The 17,212-nt window shown below is 42.3% G+C and overlaps 1 protein-coding gene across 4 annotated transcripts in view; it reads right to left on the bottom strand.

The window, feature by feature from the left end:
* LOC136047589 (core histone macro-H2A.1) overlaps positions 1-14,173 on the bottom strand; it is a 43,334-nt gene extending 29,161 nt beyond the window's left edge. For all 4 annotated transcript variants that reach the window (XM_065734833.1, XM_065734835.1, XM_065734834.1 and 1 more), the window contains exons 1-2: positions 14,163-14,173; positions 6,275-6,475 (exon numbers count right to left, since the gene is read on the bottom strand). In XM_065734833.1, coding sequence (XP_065590905.1) covers positions 6,275-6,446 — 172 coding nt within the window. In that variant the 5' untranslated portion in view covers positions 6,447-6,475; positions 14,163-14,173. The remainder of the gene's footprint in view (positions 1-6,274; positions 6,476-14,162) is intronic.
* Positions 14,174-17,212: the final 3,039 nt, after the last annotated feature.

Raw genomic sequence — 17,212 nt, 5'->3', positions numbered from 1 at the left:
CAGTGGGTTTTACTTCTATGGATGCATAAAGTTACTCAAATTGTTGGAATCCATAACATCTTGCAACAAGTGTCACTACGACACAGACATTTCTGTAATGGAGGAAAAGCATTGCCTATTTATTTTAAAAATACTGCCTTTCACTGCATGCCCCCTAAATTTATCTCCTCCCCAATGAAGTTTACACTGAGGACAAAGCACTTCATCCCGCTGCAAATAACAATCCATATGACATTTCACCCTTGAAAGAAAATGAGGGATAAATGTAGAGTGGAAAAAAAGACCCAGTGCAAACACATGGTACAACCAGAATTCAAGCATTATTAAGTGATCCTTATGGAATAAAAGAAAGTACTGTTTGAATGATTTTTTTCCCTTGATGTGAGACAAAATCTGAGGAAACAAACTGGCTTTTATCTACGATGTCCTAAAAAAAAAAAAAACACTGAAAACAAAACTCTGACATATTAAAGTGGGAATTAATATTACTCTTTTAAACTCTACATCAAAATTCATTAAAGTCTGTTGCTTGACATCATGGAAAACTTGTTTTGGCAGCACTGAGCCAGGATTTCTTCAAATTGCTGGGAAACCCCCATACAAATTCCAGCCCTGCAGACCAGGCCTGCTTGCAATTGAAACATTATTATCAGCCATGGACATTTAAGAACACAATATAAATGCAGCACTCAGTCTGAGGACAGAATGAAATATTTGGTCATTTGAAGTAATGAAAGCATTTACATGCATGGGCTGCAACGTTTAAAGTGTTACAAATACCATGTTTGATATTTCCAGAGCACGTCATTGCTGCTAACTTACCCCAGTGATAGCCTGTATTCTTTCACATGTTCTACAGGGCAGTGATAATGGGGATATTATGTGAGAGCAGTAAGGCCTGAAGGAATGACCAATTGTGCTAGCAGCTCTCTCATCTAATAGGACTGTGGGGTTTAATCCAAGTTATTTTCACCAAAACAACAATACATATTTCTTAGGCGAAAAAAAAAAAAGTCCAACAAATACTTAAATTGCCTAAGATAGTCAGTGAGGAAGCACAACCTTAAAACTACATATTTTATGAACCTAATACTAGCTGAGAAATAACAGCATTCACACAGAACTTCTGTTCCTGAGTCCTTCGGTCTAGCACTGAAATACTGCTCCTCTTTACACATATTGACTTTTAATTCATACTTTCAACACTATTAAGCTGAACAGCAACCTATAATAGAAATTGCTGCTTACTTCTAAATTAGGCAGTGGAATGCTACTATATTAAGAGTATTAAAATATAACTTGAATTCTGCAGTCATCAGTGAGAGAAAATAATTTGGTCGTGAAGATGGAAAAACAAAAACCAAATGAGCACCAACAACCCTGACCTGTACCAACCATTTTGTACATTATCTCAGGATGACAAAAATGCAAATTCTGATACAAACGTACCCCTCTGTACTGACTAATCCGTACGTACTGTGAGCAATTTTATTATATAAAAATGCTTTCCCTTTTATTGTTTTTTCATCAAACCTGATCTGTGTGGCTTGCAGAACCCTGAGCTGGCAAGTTGCTTTGTGTAAGCTTAGCTTTTGTAACTGGGAGAGCTACTGAAGTTCATGGGACTACAAGTTAAGGCAGGCACACACTTAAGGGCTTACAGGGTAGGAGCCAAGGAAGGACTTATCGATGAAAGAAAGCTCTTCATTTACATACACTTGAAGCAGACCGATTCATGCATGTATTAATTCAGAAAGAATGTTAGCCAGACAATTCGTAACAACGTGAAGTTTTAAATCTGAATTGTCACTTCTTAAAGTATAGTGATTTTAAGCTGTGACAATCTCACTTCTGTTACAGAAAAGACTGAAGCCTTATGTAAAAGAACAACATTACAAAAGAGCTTTGCTATGACGATATCTTTTAAAGGCCTCTGCCTGCAAGGCTACTGCATAAACAACTCTGATGTGTTTTAGGCCCAGTATTAATCCATTTTAAAAGCACACCAGAGCTGAAGAGGTAGTTTCATGCTTGCTTAACTAAGCCATGGGTCCTACAAGCCCCTTAATTTACTTTAAACCTCTTCTGGGACACAGTTTGTGGCACAACACTGTAATAGGGATTAGTGTTTCTGAAGCTGTCTGTTGAAATATTAGGAACGCATCTTGGTAGTGAATACGTCTCAACTGTATCAAAAAGACACTGTCAATTAATTCTCTTCTTAAGTTTCATTACTCCCTAAGGATCCTTATTTATGGCTGGAACTTCAATCTGCTTTTAACTCAACGCTTTTTTACTGTGGACCTCTGAGCCACCCCCCTCTGCCTCAAAGCAGAAGTTCAGCAGTACTTCTGCTTCGACAAACAGGGCAAATCATTGTTTTCCTCCGTGACCCTGTAAAATTTTTCAGCAGCAAGCAGAACATGAGAGGTGAACAGCAGTTCAAGTTGATCAGCTTGCACTTTGGAAAGTGAGCATCTGAAGCAAGCAGTTAAATGCAGTGCCTTCAGGAAGGACTTCTCTTCTGCAGCCAATCAGCAGCTGGCTTTAGAAAGTTTTCCACATCGAAAATTAATCAAGATGAAAATGTAATGAACTGAACTCCAGCGCATGAACCTTCATTAAGGGATTCTGGTGACATCAGAAAGCCTGAAAACAAAAACTAAGGTGAGCACCAGAATGCCTCAGATGCACTTTCTAACCCTGGGACTGAAAAAGTGCTTATTTTTTATTTTCACAAAATATATGATCAACAGTGCTCAGTGGGCAATAAAATCTCACTGGCATTAAAAAAAAAAAAACAACAAAGCCCTAATGGAGAAAACAGACATTTTTTCCCTACCTTACTACAGCAAGTACAGAACAAATATAAATCAAAGTCTTATTACTTCCCTATTCCTGCTCTCCTGCTGTTCTATAAACCTCCCATTTTCCTCATTTGCTATGACATTTTAGCAATTGAAAATTGTTTACAGCAAAGAGGAGATGATGGGGGCAGGGGGAGCAGGAATTGCTTGCAGGCCTGGTCCTTGCTGCCTCTAAATATGCTCAGGAGATTTATATATATAGAGATATACAGATATAGCTATATATAATTTTTTTCATGGGCAAACACTGTAACCTGTGCAAGCTGTGGATCAGAAGAGACAATAACTATTTATAAACACAGGTGGATGGGTTTGGCCAAATACAAACCATACAACGCCATCTGAACGGCTGCAATGTCTCAGCCAAAGGCAGCACATACCTTCCTGCCTGACTCTGTATTTTATTTGATACGAACTGATACTGATGCACCATGCTGCAGGCAAGACAAGGAGTGTAGTTTTCCCTGAATACAAACGTGGAGATAAATAAGTGATAACTGTTGTACCAAAAGAGCCACAATAAGCAAAGATGACAGAAGGAATTAGTAACATCGAACTTCTTGACAGCTTGAACTAGTTAATGATGCTTAAAATTAGTCCTGCAGCATAAGCAGAAATTAATCAAAAGAAATAAGAACCATAACTTATAGTTCATCATCCACACTATTCCTCCAGAGTGAAGGAAGTATACCCACTTGCTTTATGATTGGTAAAACAAGGTGATATCTACTGCATATAAACCCCCAAACACACACCTGAATCCTATTTACAGTGGATGATGCATATTATTTCCTTAGATAAAAAACAGGAAAGAATAAGCTGGTGACATGCTTACAGAAAGCAAATTACAAGCACTTGGTGTGCTGTTGGGAGAATTATTTTATAATATTCATTATAGGTAATGAAAGAAATTTTAGTAAGGAAGAGAAGAACACTCTCTGTGCAACTTGTTAAATATGTCGAAATGTGAGATATGGAAAACCACTTTATTAGCTGCTAATATTATATAGGGTTTTTTTATTATTAATTTTAGAGTCACTGTAACAAAGAGCACTGGGAAGATGTACTCTAGCCAGCCCATGCATAGGAAGCCATCAAAAGCTGAGAGAATGAAAAGGAGCACAGAAAATATACACAGCTTTTAGCTCACAGTCACTGAAGCAGCTGGACTAATCTGTGTGCTAGAGCTGCTTATGTTCCTGCTCTTGGAGCTATAGAGCAAATACACAAGCTAATGCAAAAGCATGGAAGAACACAAACGTAGTTTGAAAAGCACTTTGTTGAGCGCAGTAATGGAGTTACCTTCAAAGTAAAAAGCAGATAAAGCCATAACTACAGACGGATCCAAAACAGAACTGCAAGTCCAAACAGATGGAAGCATTACGGAAGTTCAAATCCAAGCTAAATCAAAAACCCCAGATCTGATCACGTTATGGCCTAATTTCAGATTTACATCCAGAGTTAAACTTTCACAAAGGCCAGCAAAATTTAGCACCTCATCTTCTAAAGAACTAAAGGAAGATTCTGCGGACACACGAACTAGTTTTCAAACCTCAGTAGGTTCCTTCCTATTAGGTCACATTTCTGCCATTTCACTTCTCAGTTTTTTTCTGAAGATTTTCTCTCCTGTAACTGTGTTTCATATTTCACATTTCTGTTCTCCTTCCTGGATATTTTCTGACTTAGCCAGTTGACTATCATGGCCTTATTTCTATTATGTCATGTTTCTTCTTCTATTTTTACATGGCTCAGATTCCATTTAGTGATCAGGTGCTGATGTGGGCATCTTTAAAAAGGAAATCCCTCAAAAGGAAATCAAGATTTCTGTTCTTGTAAAGTAATAACTACCAACAGGTTAAAAAATAACAATAATAAAACCACACAGAACAAATCTCTCTAGGCTTCCCATTTCAGAGGAGTGCTTCTGAATCACACTGAAAATGATGCATTACTTGAAAAAAAAAAAAAAAAACCACAAAGCCATGCAGAATGCAAAGGATGTACAGAAAAGTGGGAAAAAAGTCAGACTGAAATAGACATAAAACTAAGTAAGGGAAGAAAAAGAGTATCTGTATTTGAGATGCATCTATTTTCATAAGAATGGAAGATAATCTTGAATTACACATCATGAGGACTAACTAATCTTCAGAAGGGAAAGACAACCCATAACCTTACAAATATTCCAAGGGAGAAGTAAAGAAGATACTTTTCCTCCTAAGCTCTCCTTTACCCTTCTCCCCTTGCCACCTCTTTCACTATTTCTTAAAGTAGCAATGCGTGCAATTACTTATTAAAAAGAAATAATAATAATCTCCTGAACCAGTATCTTTGGATCCATGAGAGTTATTTCCCAAGCCTATACACTGCTACTTAAACTGTCACTACCTCAGAAAACCTTTAAGTCAAGGAGCCAACAACATGTGCTGCTCATTAGCAGTGTCTTGAGCTCACCTGCACTGTTCTGTTTCTTGAAAAGGGCAGCATTCAAAGCCCCTTTCACTCTAAGAGAGATTTTATTTGAGCTGTTATTGCTCTGAGCAGGAACCTAGCTGAAGGAAATGTTAATTTTCAAGGCCATCTATGAAGTTTAAAAGCATTCTTTTAAAGAAAAGGCTCAAATAAGGAAAACTGTGAATATGAACAAATGAAAAAAGGAAAAAAAAGCTTAATGGCTCAGAAAACACAGTTGTGTAATAGGAATACCTCACAGAAGTTAAGCACTAAATTCTTCTCTGTAACCAATCTTCATTTTTAGGGGTTGGAAGAAGGTTTATAGGAAACAAAAAAAAACCAACCAACCAACCAAACAAAAAATCAGCCTATTCCTGTCCTTCCTTGTCAATATCTATTACGAGTTGTATCTAAAATAGCCTTCAGTGCATATAACCATAGTTGTCCACCAGGGCACTTGTTAATCCACGTGCTTTGCTACTTTGTCCTCACATTAAACAAAAAAATGAATTTTATTTCTTCCTCAGAGAATCAGCTCAGGATTACAGCTCAAAGCTCACTGTTCCCTGAAACGCTTGCATCTGCTGCAACCAGAACATTGAAATAAACAAATGCACTGTAAAAAGAGCTACTGTTCTGTCACACAAGATCCAGTTCACCCTCATTGATGTTAGTAAGAATCTCTCTGACTGCATATATGGAAAGAGTCAAAGCAAATCAAACTCTGGAGCACACAACAACTACAAGCTGTGAGGCAGGAGCAGGGCTGACTGTATCCTACTTTTGGCTCAGATGCATCAACACCAGCAGTTACTTAAGCCACAAGTTATTTATTTATCTAAAAGTCATCTATAAATCAAAGGATCTTTTTATGCTTTTCCATTAGCACACTGTGCAAACTGAGCTTGTATTATTTCTTTTGCTGTTGCTGATTCATGTTGTTTTGCAAAACCTACCAGTCAGATATTCCAGTACAGCAGCCATGTACACAGGGGCACCAACACCAATTCTGTACTTCGGATGGCCTTTCTTAATATAACGTAGCATTCTTCCAACAGGGAATATGACTCCAGCTTTTGCAGAGCGTGAAGTCTTGGTTGACTTCTTCTTCCCTCCCCTGCTGGACATTTTGTCTGTGTTGGGTCTGGAACAGCACTCTGTATGTTATAGGGAAAAAAAAATATATCAATAAGGAGTACAACATTTAAATAACCTCAAGTGGTAATCGGGGAAGTAATTTCACATAGATCTGCTTTGGAATTACGTATCTGGAATTCCTAACATGTTAAAACTGGCACCATTAATGGAGTCAAGTGTGCTAACCACCCAACATGTAAAGCAAGAGTTTCAGTGTAAAAGCAGAAGCTGCTTCCTGCTCTTCTGAAGTTACACTCACAAGCAACTATGTTCCCCAACCAGGGAAATGCAGTCACTAAAGCTTCTGTACATTTTATTCACCTTCCTTAAGAAACTGGATTTTTGAGTGTGAATGAATTTACAGAACACAGACCTACACACAGTAAACTACATCTGCTGTACACTAAATGTGTCTTTCAAAAGGACATGAAATGAAGCCCCTGCAGTCTGAACCTGCCAGCAGCCAGCTCTCCTCACAACGAAGCCCATCAGGTTCCTGGATGGAGCACTGTAGTGGTACAGTCCTCAGCCTTTCCATAACAGTGGTCTGAACACCCAGCAGCCATCTGATAACCATCTCTCTGTTTATCTGCTGCTGATTCAACTGTCAAATATATATATATTTTTCTCTCTGATTTCTGCTTAGGCTGTAAATGTATGCTGGCAATTTCAAAGAGGTGGAGAGTCTGCAGACTTTACGTACCATGAACTGGGTTTTAAAATTAATTCAGGGCAAAGGAGACTGATCAAATGTTCCTCTCCTTCCCACATGTAAGAAGTCCCAGGAAACCAGAGGTATGCATCAGTGGTACATCCTAGCTCTTTTTTACATGTCTAAATCCTACCTGAGGAGAATGCAAAGTCATAAGTGCGACTATATGCTCCTCAACAGAAGCTCTTTAAGCCTCCTTTCCCATCCTACCAGTTCTGTTTCATTTTTCTCTCATGTTTATACTGAATTCTCTCTCTCTCCTTATCGACTTAACTGTATTTGTTAACATCTGATTCCACAACTGAACAAGCTCAGAATTAGGCCAAACAGGTTCACCAACTCTACTTTTGCAACTCCTGCTCTAACTTCTGATCTGCACCAACGTGTCCTGAAGTCTTTTAAACCTCAGTGAGTCACTGAGATACCGACTATGTGACTATCAAACAAAGACCACTCAGGATAAGTAAAGAAACTCAAAAATCAACCATTTCTTTTCTTTTCCACTTCCATAGTCAACTCGGTAAAGATTTTGTAAGTGCATAACTCGTTAAGTGAGAGAACATCAGTTGGCTTATTGATGGCTACAGGTAAACTAAACAATCCCATTACTTTAGCTAGACAAAAGTCAGAGCACATCTATGAAAGCGATATCAGCAGACAGGAAATGGGAAGGGGGAGCCACTGAAAGCACTGCTTCCCCAATCCACTGCTCAGCTCCGTGGCCACTCTGTGAAGAAGATAAATGCCCACTTTCTTACTCTGAGAAAAAGAAAGTTACAACTGATTTTAAAACCCTCCAATGTAGCTGCAATTTTCCATCTGAGCTCTGTCACTGTTGGGAGGATGGCTGGGTGTGGCTTCGTGTTGGCTGTGGGCTTTCTGCCTGCAAATGTTCTTACAGTCTGCACTCCTTTGTCATCATTGCTACAGATGTTTCATCTTGCAGATAGTAAGAAGTTCACTGAATTTAAGCACTAGGAAAAGCGAGCATGAGAAATATCCGTGCTTCTAGCTTCCCCCTTCATTCCTTTGTTGTGCAACTGATCAGTGAATGACAAAAACCAGATTTTTTTCCCCACTGAAAACCTGCAATACTTAAATGATATAAAACCTCATTAACCATTGGCCTAAACATTCAAGGTTCTCCTTTCAGATGCCATGCAAGCCAAAATACAAGTCACACTCAGATATACTTTAATTGCTCTATGCTAGCATATATTAATAGAAACCTGTGAGAATCTCAAGTAGCTTGGAAACTTCATTAATGGAAAAAAATCAGGTTCTTTATTGATACAGGGAAATCTTAGTAATCTGCACATCAAGCACGTTACACTGAACACTAAATTAAGCATTTAATAATGAAGTGCCTCTATAAGACAAAAATTGGATTCTTACTGTCACAATAAGGTGTATTTTGTAATATGCAACACTTCTAAAAACAGGTAATTAATTCCCTGTGAAAATCAATTTACTTCCAACAGCTGTAGCAAGGATACTGATGCAGAACACGATGGTTTGGGGAACCAAAAGCTGAAACTGAATACCCTGTGTTAATTACAGATCTTCTAAATGGTTTGAGTCTAATAATTGGGATGGGAGCAATTAAACAGTCCACCTGCACATCCACCAGAAAGGGATAAACAACAAGGAAAGAAACAGGAGAGCTGTGCAAAAGGGACCGCGTTCATTCTGGACTGCATTTTTCCACAAAATCCGAATACAAAGCTGCACATTCCATGTAAAAGGAAGATAAGAGTAGAGTGGGAAAGGGAAGGAAATAACCTTGAAATTCCCTGGAAAAGTTCTAAGCCCATCCTCCCTTCTCCATGCGGGGCAATGCAGTCAAAGGGAAGGGGGAAGAGAGAACAGAACCTCATTGGGTCAAGCCTTCCTTGGGAGCAATACAGATCTGAGCTCTCACAAAGCCCCTCTGCAGATAGCTGTGGTCATGATCTTTGAAATCCAGTTCACTGGATTTATTTGATGGTCAGAATAGCTGGGAGAGAATATGGAAATTCTCGTTTCCTGTTCTTTATTTGCCTTCGGGAAAGCCATGATCTGCTACAACATTTGGATCAAAGCACAAGTAAAATACGTGGCAACAATACAGAATTATTACCAAAGAAGCTTTCAAGAATCTGGAGTAAATACAGCTCACCAATCTAAAGACCCAAATGGAAGACACACATGGATGGTGATGCTGTAGCTGGCAACAGAAAGAGATGAAAGAGCTCTGCCCTTTCAGTTTCAGATGCAAGAAAGTGACTAATCATAGCAAGGTAAAGGAAACAAGTACTGTATATCGCTGTCTCTGGCCATATATCACATCTCCAGAGTGATGCTAACTCTGTTGTTGACATTTTGCCTATTGCTGTGGCCATGCCCAACCATTCTCCCTTATCAGGCCTGAGCAGTACACACTTTGCTGTCACTCTGCAGCATCTCTGATTTGGCACTCAGGATGTTCTTCCCTTTAATGTACTGTTTTCTACTTAGTAACTTCAAACCTGTCATCTGGAATTACCTCATACCACTGCATATAAAAGGATACATTCTTACATAAGCTTATTTTACCACTTCTGCAAACCCTACAGGTTCATTTCCCCTTTTATTTAGTACTGCTTGTCACATTTCTCTTATTTATGAGGGAAAACTTGCCTAAACCAGAAACACAGGGTCCTGAATGTTGAACAAAGCAAGCACTTCTGCAACTTTTAATATTACAAGCAAAATGTGATAGAGTTTCAGAGCTTCCTCAAGGAAGAATGGGTCTCAAGGATCCCATTCTTACAACATGCAGCAAATTGCTGTGGATGTTGGGAGTGGAGGGAGGGAAGTTGTAGTTAGGTTTTAAGTACCACTTCTCATTTTGCCTATCAATTCAGAAGGGGCAAACAAAGCCTGAAATGGGAGCTCTTGGGGTTTAATTCAGGATCATTACTTTACAGAACCTGCTTGTCCTGCCTTTGGGAAAGGGATGGATGGCCCAAGGAGCTCTCAGTGTCTTCTCTAGTTCCCTATATGGCAAAAAGTATGGAAAGAGATTCCATTTGCAGCAGACACAAAGAAATTTATTGAAGTTTAAATTTAAAGAGCGTGGCAACAGATCAAAATCCAAAGAAAACCGTGTGCCTTACATGTTCTCGAATGGTTTATCTTTGTAGCACCAGAAACTCTGGATCACTGCCAACGTTAATGAACCAGAGCTGTCTGCTGAGTCACTGCGAGCCCGCAGATAGGGAGGCAGGGCTCACCAAAGCACAACTTTATCACAGCTACCATAGTTCAGACTAGATCTGGAGAGGAGGAAAAATAAATCACAATCCATCACCTTCTTTTCTTATTCCTCTTCTGCCTTTGCAAGAAAATTACTGAGAATTACTTCAAATGTATTTCAAAGTATATATAGGTATATAAAAATACAATTACTGGGAAGCTTTATCAAATGCAGAGTCTTCAAAGATTGGGCAACAAACTGATACAGTTTAAAAGGGACTGTTCACAAAAATATCACTGTGATAATCAAATCGAGGGATATTAGGAAGGAGTCAACCTTTGAAGTCTACCTTTAACTCTGAATAAAATTTACTGCTCTATTTTCCAGTGGCTCTGCTGGGCCGGGCCAGAGATGAACCTATAGCTGCAGCACACAGCAGCTGATTCATGGCCTTTTGCAAAGCTCTTAAGGAATGCAGCAAGATCCACACTACTTTCTGAGAGCCCAAAATTCACAGAAATGAGATCTGGTGGTATATTCACCCACAGCGAAGAATCAACCTACAAGACCTGCTGTCAGGTCTTTGCAAGCCAGAAATACATATTCCAAGAAACAAAATAATCATCAGCTATAGCAATGAAATCAATGGAATTGGTATTTTTCTGGTTGAAGTTGGCTGTTGGCCATAGTTTTCCATATAAAGATAGAAACTCCACTGTAACGGACTTTTAAGTACCGTTTTCCAAAAGTGACCATAGGTATCTGCTCTTCTGAGAGGTTTAACATCGTGTAGTTCTGCAGTACTTGACCACACATGCTGGTAAAATGATATCTGATTTCCAATAGCTCAAATTCCAGTACTTTGTAAGCACAGTCAATGTGACTCTTTCACCAACCAGCAGTAATAATAATAATAAAATCCAACAATACCAACAGTTCTCAGGTACTGGTTCTTAATGACTTAACAAATTACTGCGAGTTCTCCTGCTGTCAGACAGGGGCTGTTCTCACCACGGGTTTACTTCGGTGTGTTAACTGCACTCCGCAATTATATACACTTAGATCTACAGGATCACATCCCTAAGTACAGTGGAATGCAGGAGACTGTTACTACAACAGGAAAATTACTAAGATTGAGTAATTCCTTTTTTTCCCTCTTTTCAGGACAAAGACTAAGCCGAAAAGTTCACTTTGGTATCACAAGAGCTTAACAGCAATGCTATTTTCTTTTCATTGTTTCAAAAGATTAACAAGTAAGAGCTGCCACTCCATCTTAAATCTATTTATGTACCATAATAATAGCTGCTCACTGAACTCATTTTGAAAAGGTGCACTTGAATTTGCTTTGACAACTAATTTGCTCTGCTCTTGGCTAATCAGAAGCTAGTTTGACATATTTATAAAATGCACTGCTTATAGAGGCAGTGTAAAACGGTCTTTAATAATGCTTGCCTAACACAACAGTGTCTCAGTCTGTGACCATGGTTTCTAGGTGCTACAGTAATACAAGAAGAGCAACTCAGCAATCATTTGGTCTAGTGTGATTTCAAGTTTAAGCTTAAGTGCTTTATCAAAGCAGTAATTGTGGTCTCAGAGAGAGGAGTGACACTGGTTGTGAATCAGCTGCTCCTGGTTTTCTTATCCAGAAAGGCAGCAGTATACATTTATTTTCACTCAAAACCCAAAGAATATTCCTCACCTATGAGTGCCTTTTTTGCCAAAGGTTGGGGAGACTAAAACTTCCATCATGGAAACGTGAAGAGAGAAATATTTTCACCAAATCTGTGTGCAGAAGAGGATACTATTGCACAAGTTTATTCAACTGGCAGAATTCCTTTCCTCCCACAATGGGACCGAAACCCTGAAACAAATATCCCCTTAATGTGCAAGCCTCCACTGTGAACAGTAATGGGAGTGTGACAAAAGTTTCAGCTGGGCATCCTGCCACCAATAGTCAGGAAAACGTAAATACAATTGTCTTTGCTGAGCACTGTTGGGAGCACTAGCATGAAAACAAGACTGTGTGTTGCAGCTTTCTGTGCATTAGGTAGGGAGCACAGGATTCGACACATGTCACGAGACTGCTCTGAGCATCCAGAAAAAAACAACAACAAAAAGAACATTTTGAAAACTTGTTTGCTGCTTGACATTTTGGACAACAGCAAAAAACACGAACGATTCAGGTGGATGCTTCCAAGGGAAATTCCAGAAATGTAAGATAGATGATACGGATGTTGTACTGGTGATGGAAGGGAGTGCAAGGACTCAGCCCACTGCTGATGCCATGAATGATACGCTTCGAGCATCATGCTTTTAGGAGCAAGTACTGAATCCTGTACATCCCTTCTTTTAGCTAAGGCACCTGAGTCCTTCTGCGTGCATCCCCTCAGCACACTTTCCTACAGATACTGCATCTAGAATGGCTTTTCCCCAAAGCCACCTCAAGGAAGCAAGGAGCTGACAAAACCTGATGCTCACCAAACTGGTTGCTGGGTCAATATCCTTTTTCCCAAGAAAGACTCTCTCTAGAGGCTTCTTTTTCTCCTGTGGCACCAATTACACCTTCCTGTTCCTTTATCCCTACTTTATGAGTTTGCAGTTGTGGGTTTTCCTTTCTGTTAATGCTGATCTATGAAATAAGCAATGCTTAAGCACTCCTCCCATCTTACTGTCATTAAGCTAAATTCTAGTCAGCTAGGAACTGCTAAATCAGTTATGGCTATCAACAGTTACGCACTATCAACATCTGGTTTTATGGGTGATCAGAGGTGTATGCCTCAGCTCTGTAACTAACACCCAGTAACAAAACAAAGTTACTCATTAGGACCAAAGTGAGTCAAGAAAATCTTGGTGTGAAAGGTTATGATATGTAATACAGCAAAACAATCTGCAACTGCTGCCTGGAAAAACAAACAGGGCTGCATCAGAACCACCTGAAGCCACGACCTGGGAGAAACACGGTGCAACTCCTTTCTTTCAGACAACTTTTAAAGACGCAATAGGAGCTTGAGACAAAATATATCCATCAATGGCATTCACGTTTGTCAAAGCAATTGCAATGGTCTTGTTTACGCCTAATTCTCCCCGCTCCCCGTTGTGCTTAGAAGCCCAGGTTCTGCTCTCAGTAATTGCCTCCTTGCTCCTCAGTTCATTTATTTCTGCCAACTCTCAGGATTGGGGGAGGCAGCAAATCCGCAAAGTTCCCCTCGGACCTGTTGCTAAGTCACAGCTTCTGCGGGAAAAAGGGTCGTTTGCTTCTCTGGACAAGAAATAACCAACAAACGTCCTCCAAAGACTTCTCGGCAGCGTCTCCTTCCACCACCACCACCGAAGCGACGTGCCTTACACCACTACCGAGCGGCTCCCAGCCCCGCATCAGATGCAAACCCACAGCTCCCTGCAGCTCGCTTCTGAAGACGCTCAGGACCTCAACGATTACGGAAGGTACGACTTACAGGAGCAGAGCGGCCTCTCGACAAACCTACGGGCCTTCCCACACCCGGGCTCTGCTGGACGACACCGCACCCCTCGCTACGCCCGTCCCCTGCGGACGGACACACCACCGCAGGCTGCCCTCGAGCTGTCAGCTCTCCCTCAACCAACACCCCGCTTCCCAGCTGAACCACCGCTCCCGGATGCTTCGGACGGCTCCGCCGACGGTTCCCAACGCGCCATCGGGCTTTGTTTTGCGGAGCCGTTCCCGTCCGGCGCTCCCCGCCCCGCACAGCCCTCAGCGCGGGGAACGGCCGCCGGGACGGGGCGGGAGAAGCCCACTTACAGCGCGGCTCCCGGAGGCGGCGGTAAGATGTCTCCCGGCGGCGGCGGCCCCGCTCCCGCTGCCTGCGCTCCGCCCGCGGGGCCAACGGGAACGGCTGCACGGGGCTGGCGGTGCGCTCCCACAATGCCGCGCGCTGCCTGGCGTCACATCCCCCCTCGCTCGTACTCCTCCTCCTCCTCATTCACGCACACCGCTCCTCGTGCCGGCGGTGTAACGCTCGGCCCCGACGCGGCCCCGCCTCTGTCTTGGGAGCTCCGGCCGCGATGGCCCCGAGCGGCATCCCGGTGGCCCCGGGGATGCGTCCCGCTGCTCCGCGGAGCGCTGCCTGACGCCCGCCCCTGCGCGGGAACGCGCTCCGCTCTTAAACCTTCAGAGGGTGGGGAAGGACAAAGCGGACGGTTAAAGCTGCGTGCCTTCCCTGAATGGCGCTTCTTGTTCGAGGGGTTGGGGACGAGCGATGGGATTGTTGTTGCTGCTGCTGCTGCTGCGCCGCTTGCTCTGCTCCTCGCTGTACAAAAATGGCTCTCTGCCATTGTGCGAAGGCCCCCAGATGGAGCCCGGGGAAGCGCAGATGTCCTTGAGCACACCTTGCTGTGCTGCTGGGAGCCCGTGGGCACGGAGGGCAGGGCCCGGGGTCCCCTCGGTGCACTCCTGTCCTCAGCCAGCTGCTCCCAGGCCCTTCTGCTGCTCCTCTGCAGCACAGCCCGTGGCCATCCCCAGCGCTCCTTTCTGTTGTTTGGAGGCTGGAGCTGCGGCAGGTGACAGCGGCACTGTGGCATTGCTAGTAATCCTTCGGGGCAAGCAGTGAGAAGGGCTGAGGAGCAGCTGGCAGAGAGAAGGAGTTTCATCTACCCACATTCCGCTTCTTATTTCCACGGAGCCTTTGTCACATGGAAAAGAAAGCAGGAAGAAAGAGGGTGGTATTAGGAAGGAAGGAAATTCAAGACGATCTGCCTTTCGTCCCTAAAGAGGCAAAGGTTAACGTTGCACCTGATCTGAGAAACATCACTCTGAAAAAGTTCCTGAAACAAAGGGAGTGAAGGCGTAGCACAGGCTGAGCTGTGCACCTGGCCTACAAAAGCAATGTGCAGCACTGTGAGCTCAGTTCTTGTAATTTCACTGTCCTCGTTCGTACAAAGGGACAGGATTGGTCTGCTTTTTAGTGCAGCTAAACTCCTGGGCTCCCACAACGTCCCCCTTGACGTTTCAGTGCAGCATGCAGCCAAATGCAGCCGCACTATGACTGCACCCTGAGCACTCACTGCAGGCTGAACGCTGTTTATACACACAGCTTTGCCAAACAAAGGCTCTCTGCTGAGTAAAGCACTGCGTAGTCCCTGACTGCCCTTAAGGATGTAGATACAGTCCTTATTAGGCCATCTACCATGGGATCATCTCACACAGCTGAGGACACATTCTGCTTTCCCAGTGTTTCCATCTGCACACTCCATCTCCCACCTCCTCCTCTGCATTCACACCACAGCCGAGCTCCACTCCCTTCCCTTGCCCACACAGAAACCATCCCACACGCTGCGGGAGCACAGAGCAGAACTGCTCCTGCAGTGCTTGCCTCACCCCACCCCATTTTGCTGTCACCCACACAAACGTTACTAAATAATAAACCAACCAAAGACACTCAAATAGCTTTGTTGTCATAAAAAGCAGCAAAGATGTGTGGAATTTGAAGGATATACAACTTTGCTTGTCTAATAGAGCTGATACAAGGTAGTTAAATCAAAAGGCAGCATAGCTTGCTTTCTGTGCCCTTCTACTGTTTTTGTTCATATCGTCTCTTTTTAAAAGGAATCTTTGGATCTTGAGCCTTTGAAGAAAGCTTTCCAAACACAACTGGGGGCAGGTTCTGGAGCTGCCTGAGTTTACAGAGAGTCCAAATAGTTTGTGCCTGGAATAGGATGCTAGTGCAGAAGCTGTGGCTGATTCTCTTAATGTTAACTTCTACTGCCTCACCTCCCACCGAAGGACAGATTTATCATACTGAATGTCTGCTGGGTCTTAATTCTGTCTGACTTTGAAAGCACACAACGTGGCACAAATAATCATCTACAAGGAGGACTCGCTTACAAAAGTCTGTAAAACAACACTACACAAACTACCTCACTAAAACAAACTTTGGCTTATGTTTTATCCCCTGTGCCAAATTCGTGATGCATTTATTTAGATAAAGAATGATAAAAAACACCTTTCTAAGAGCTCTGCTGCCCTTATGGTTTATATAAACATTCCAATACTCGTACTCATGTTGACACTCTGACTCTATGATCAATATGGATGACACCAAGGGACTATTTGTAGAAGGCAGTTTTGAGTGGTTGAGAATCTAAACACCTAACTTGTTTACACAGTGTAGGTAGCAGGGAAGGAAATATTGCTTGAGAAGGGACAGGGTGATGCAGGGAGGGATGCAGCTGATGTAATCTTCTTAAATGTAGATAAACATTTTTTTTTTTGATTTTGGAATAGCTACCTTAATACTGACTGCATCACCTCATTTGTAACTGGTGTTTTTCTGTTCATTATACTGGATATTTCAAATGCGTGGCCTAGGTTACTCCAGTTTGCTGTAATATTTTCTCAGGATTTAGCGTGCAAAGCCAGCAGACCCCTGCTGGTTTCCTTCCACCTTCACTTGGTCAAGAGAAAGTTCAGATTCCTCAGGCATGACCTGCCTCTCGGGAGGGGCTTTGGGAACTCCTTCAGTTGCTTAGCCTGCTCTCCTTCTGCAGACTATACCACTAATCCCTGCTTCACTTAACCCCTTCAAGTCAGGCAGCAATCACATCTATGTACCCATAGCATGCGTGACACTGCTGACGTCCTTGCATTCTGCATCAGACGGGCACAGTGACCTCCTACCAAATCCAGTCAATGCTCATCATGCTGCTAATGCAATGTGCAGACCTAGAATCCATCCCTACTGACAGCAGAGGGTATTAACTGTGATTTCCAGCAGGCTGACACTGGCCTCTGTACAGATTGCAGTAATCCAACATGATTATTACTGTCGTGAGAAATTCTGCACTACTGAAGTT

The sequence above is a fragment of the Cyrtonyx montezumae genome, unplaced genomic scaffold, assembly GCF_038088225.1.
Source record: "Cyrtonyx montezumae isolate F1298 unplaced genomic scaffold, pur_monq_1.0 scaffold_18, whole genome shotgun sequence".
Classification (NCBI taxonomy): Eukaryota; Metazoa; Chordata; class Aves; order Galliformes; family Odontophoridae; genus Cyrtonyx; species Cyrtonyx montezumae.
Note: the sequence above shows the minus strand (reverse complement) of the source record. Positions and strands in the feature narration are given on the sequence as shown.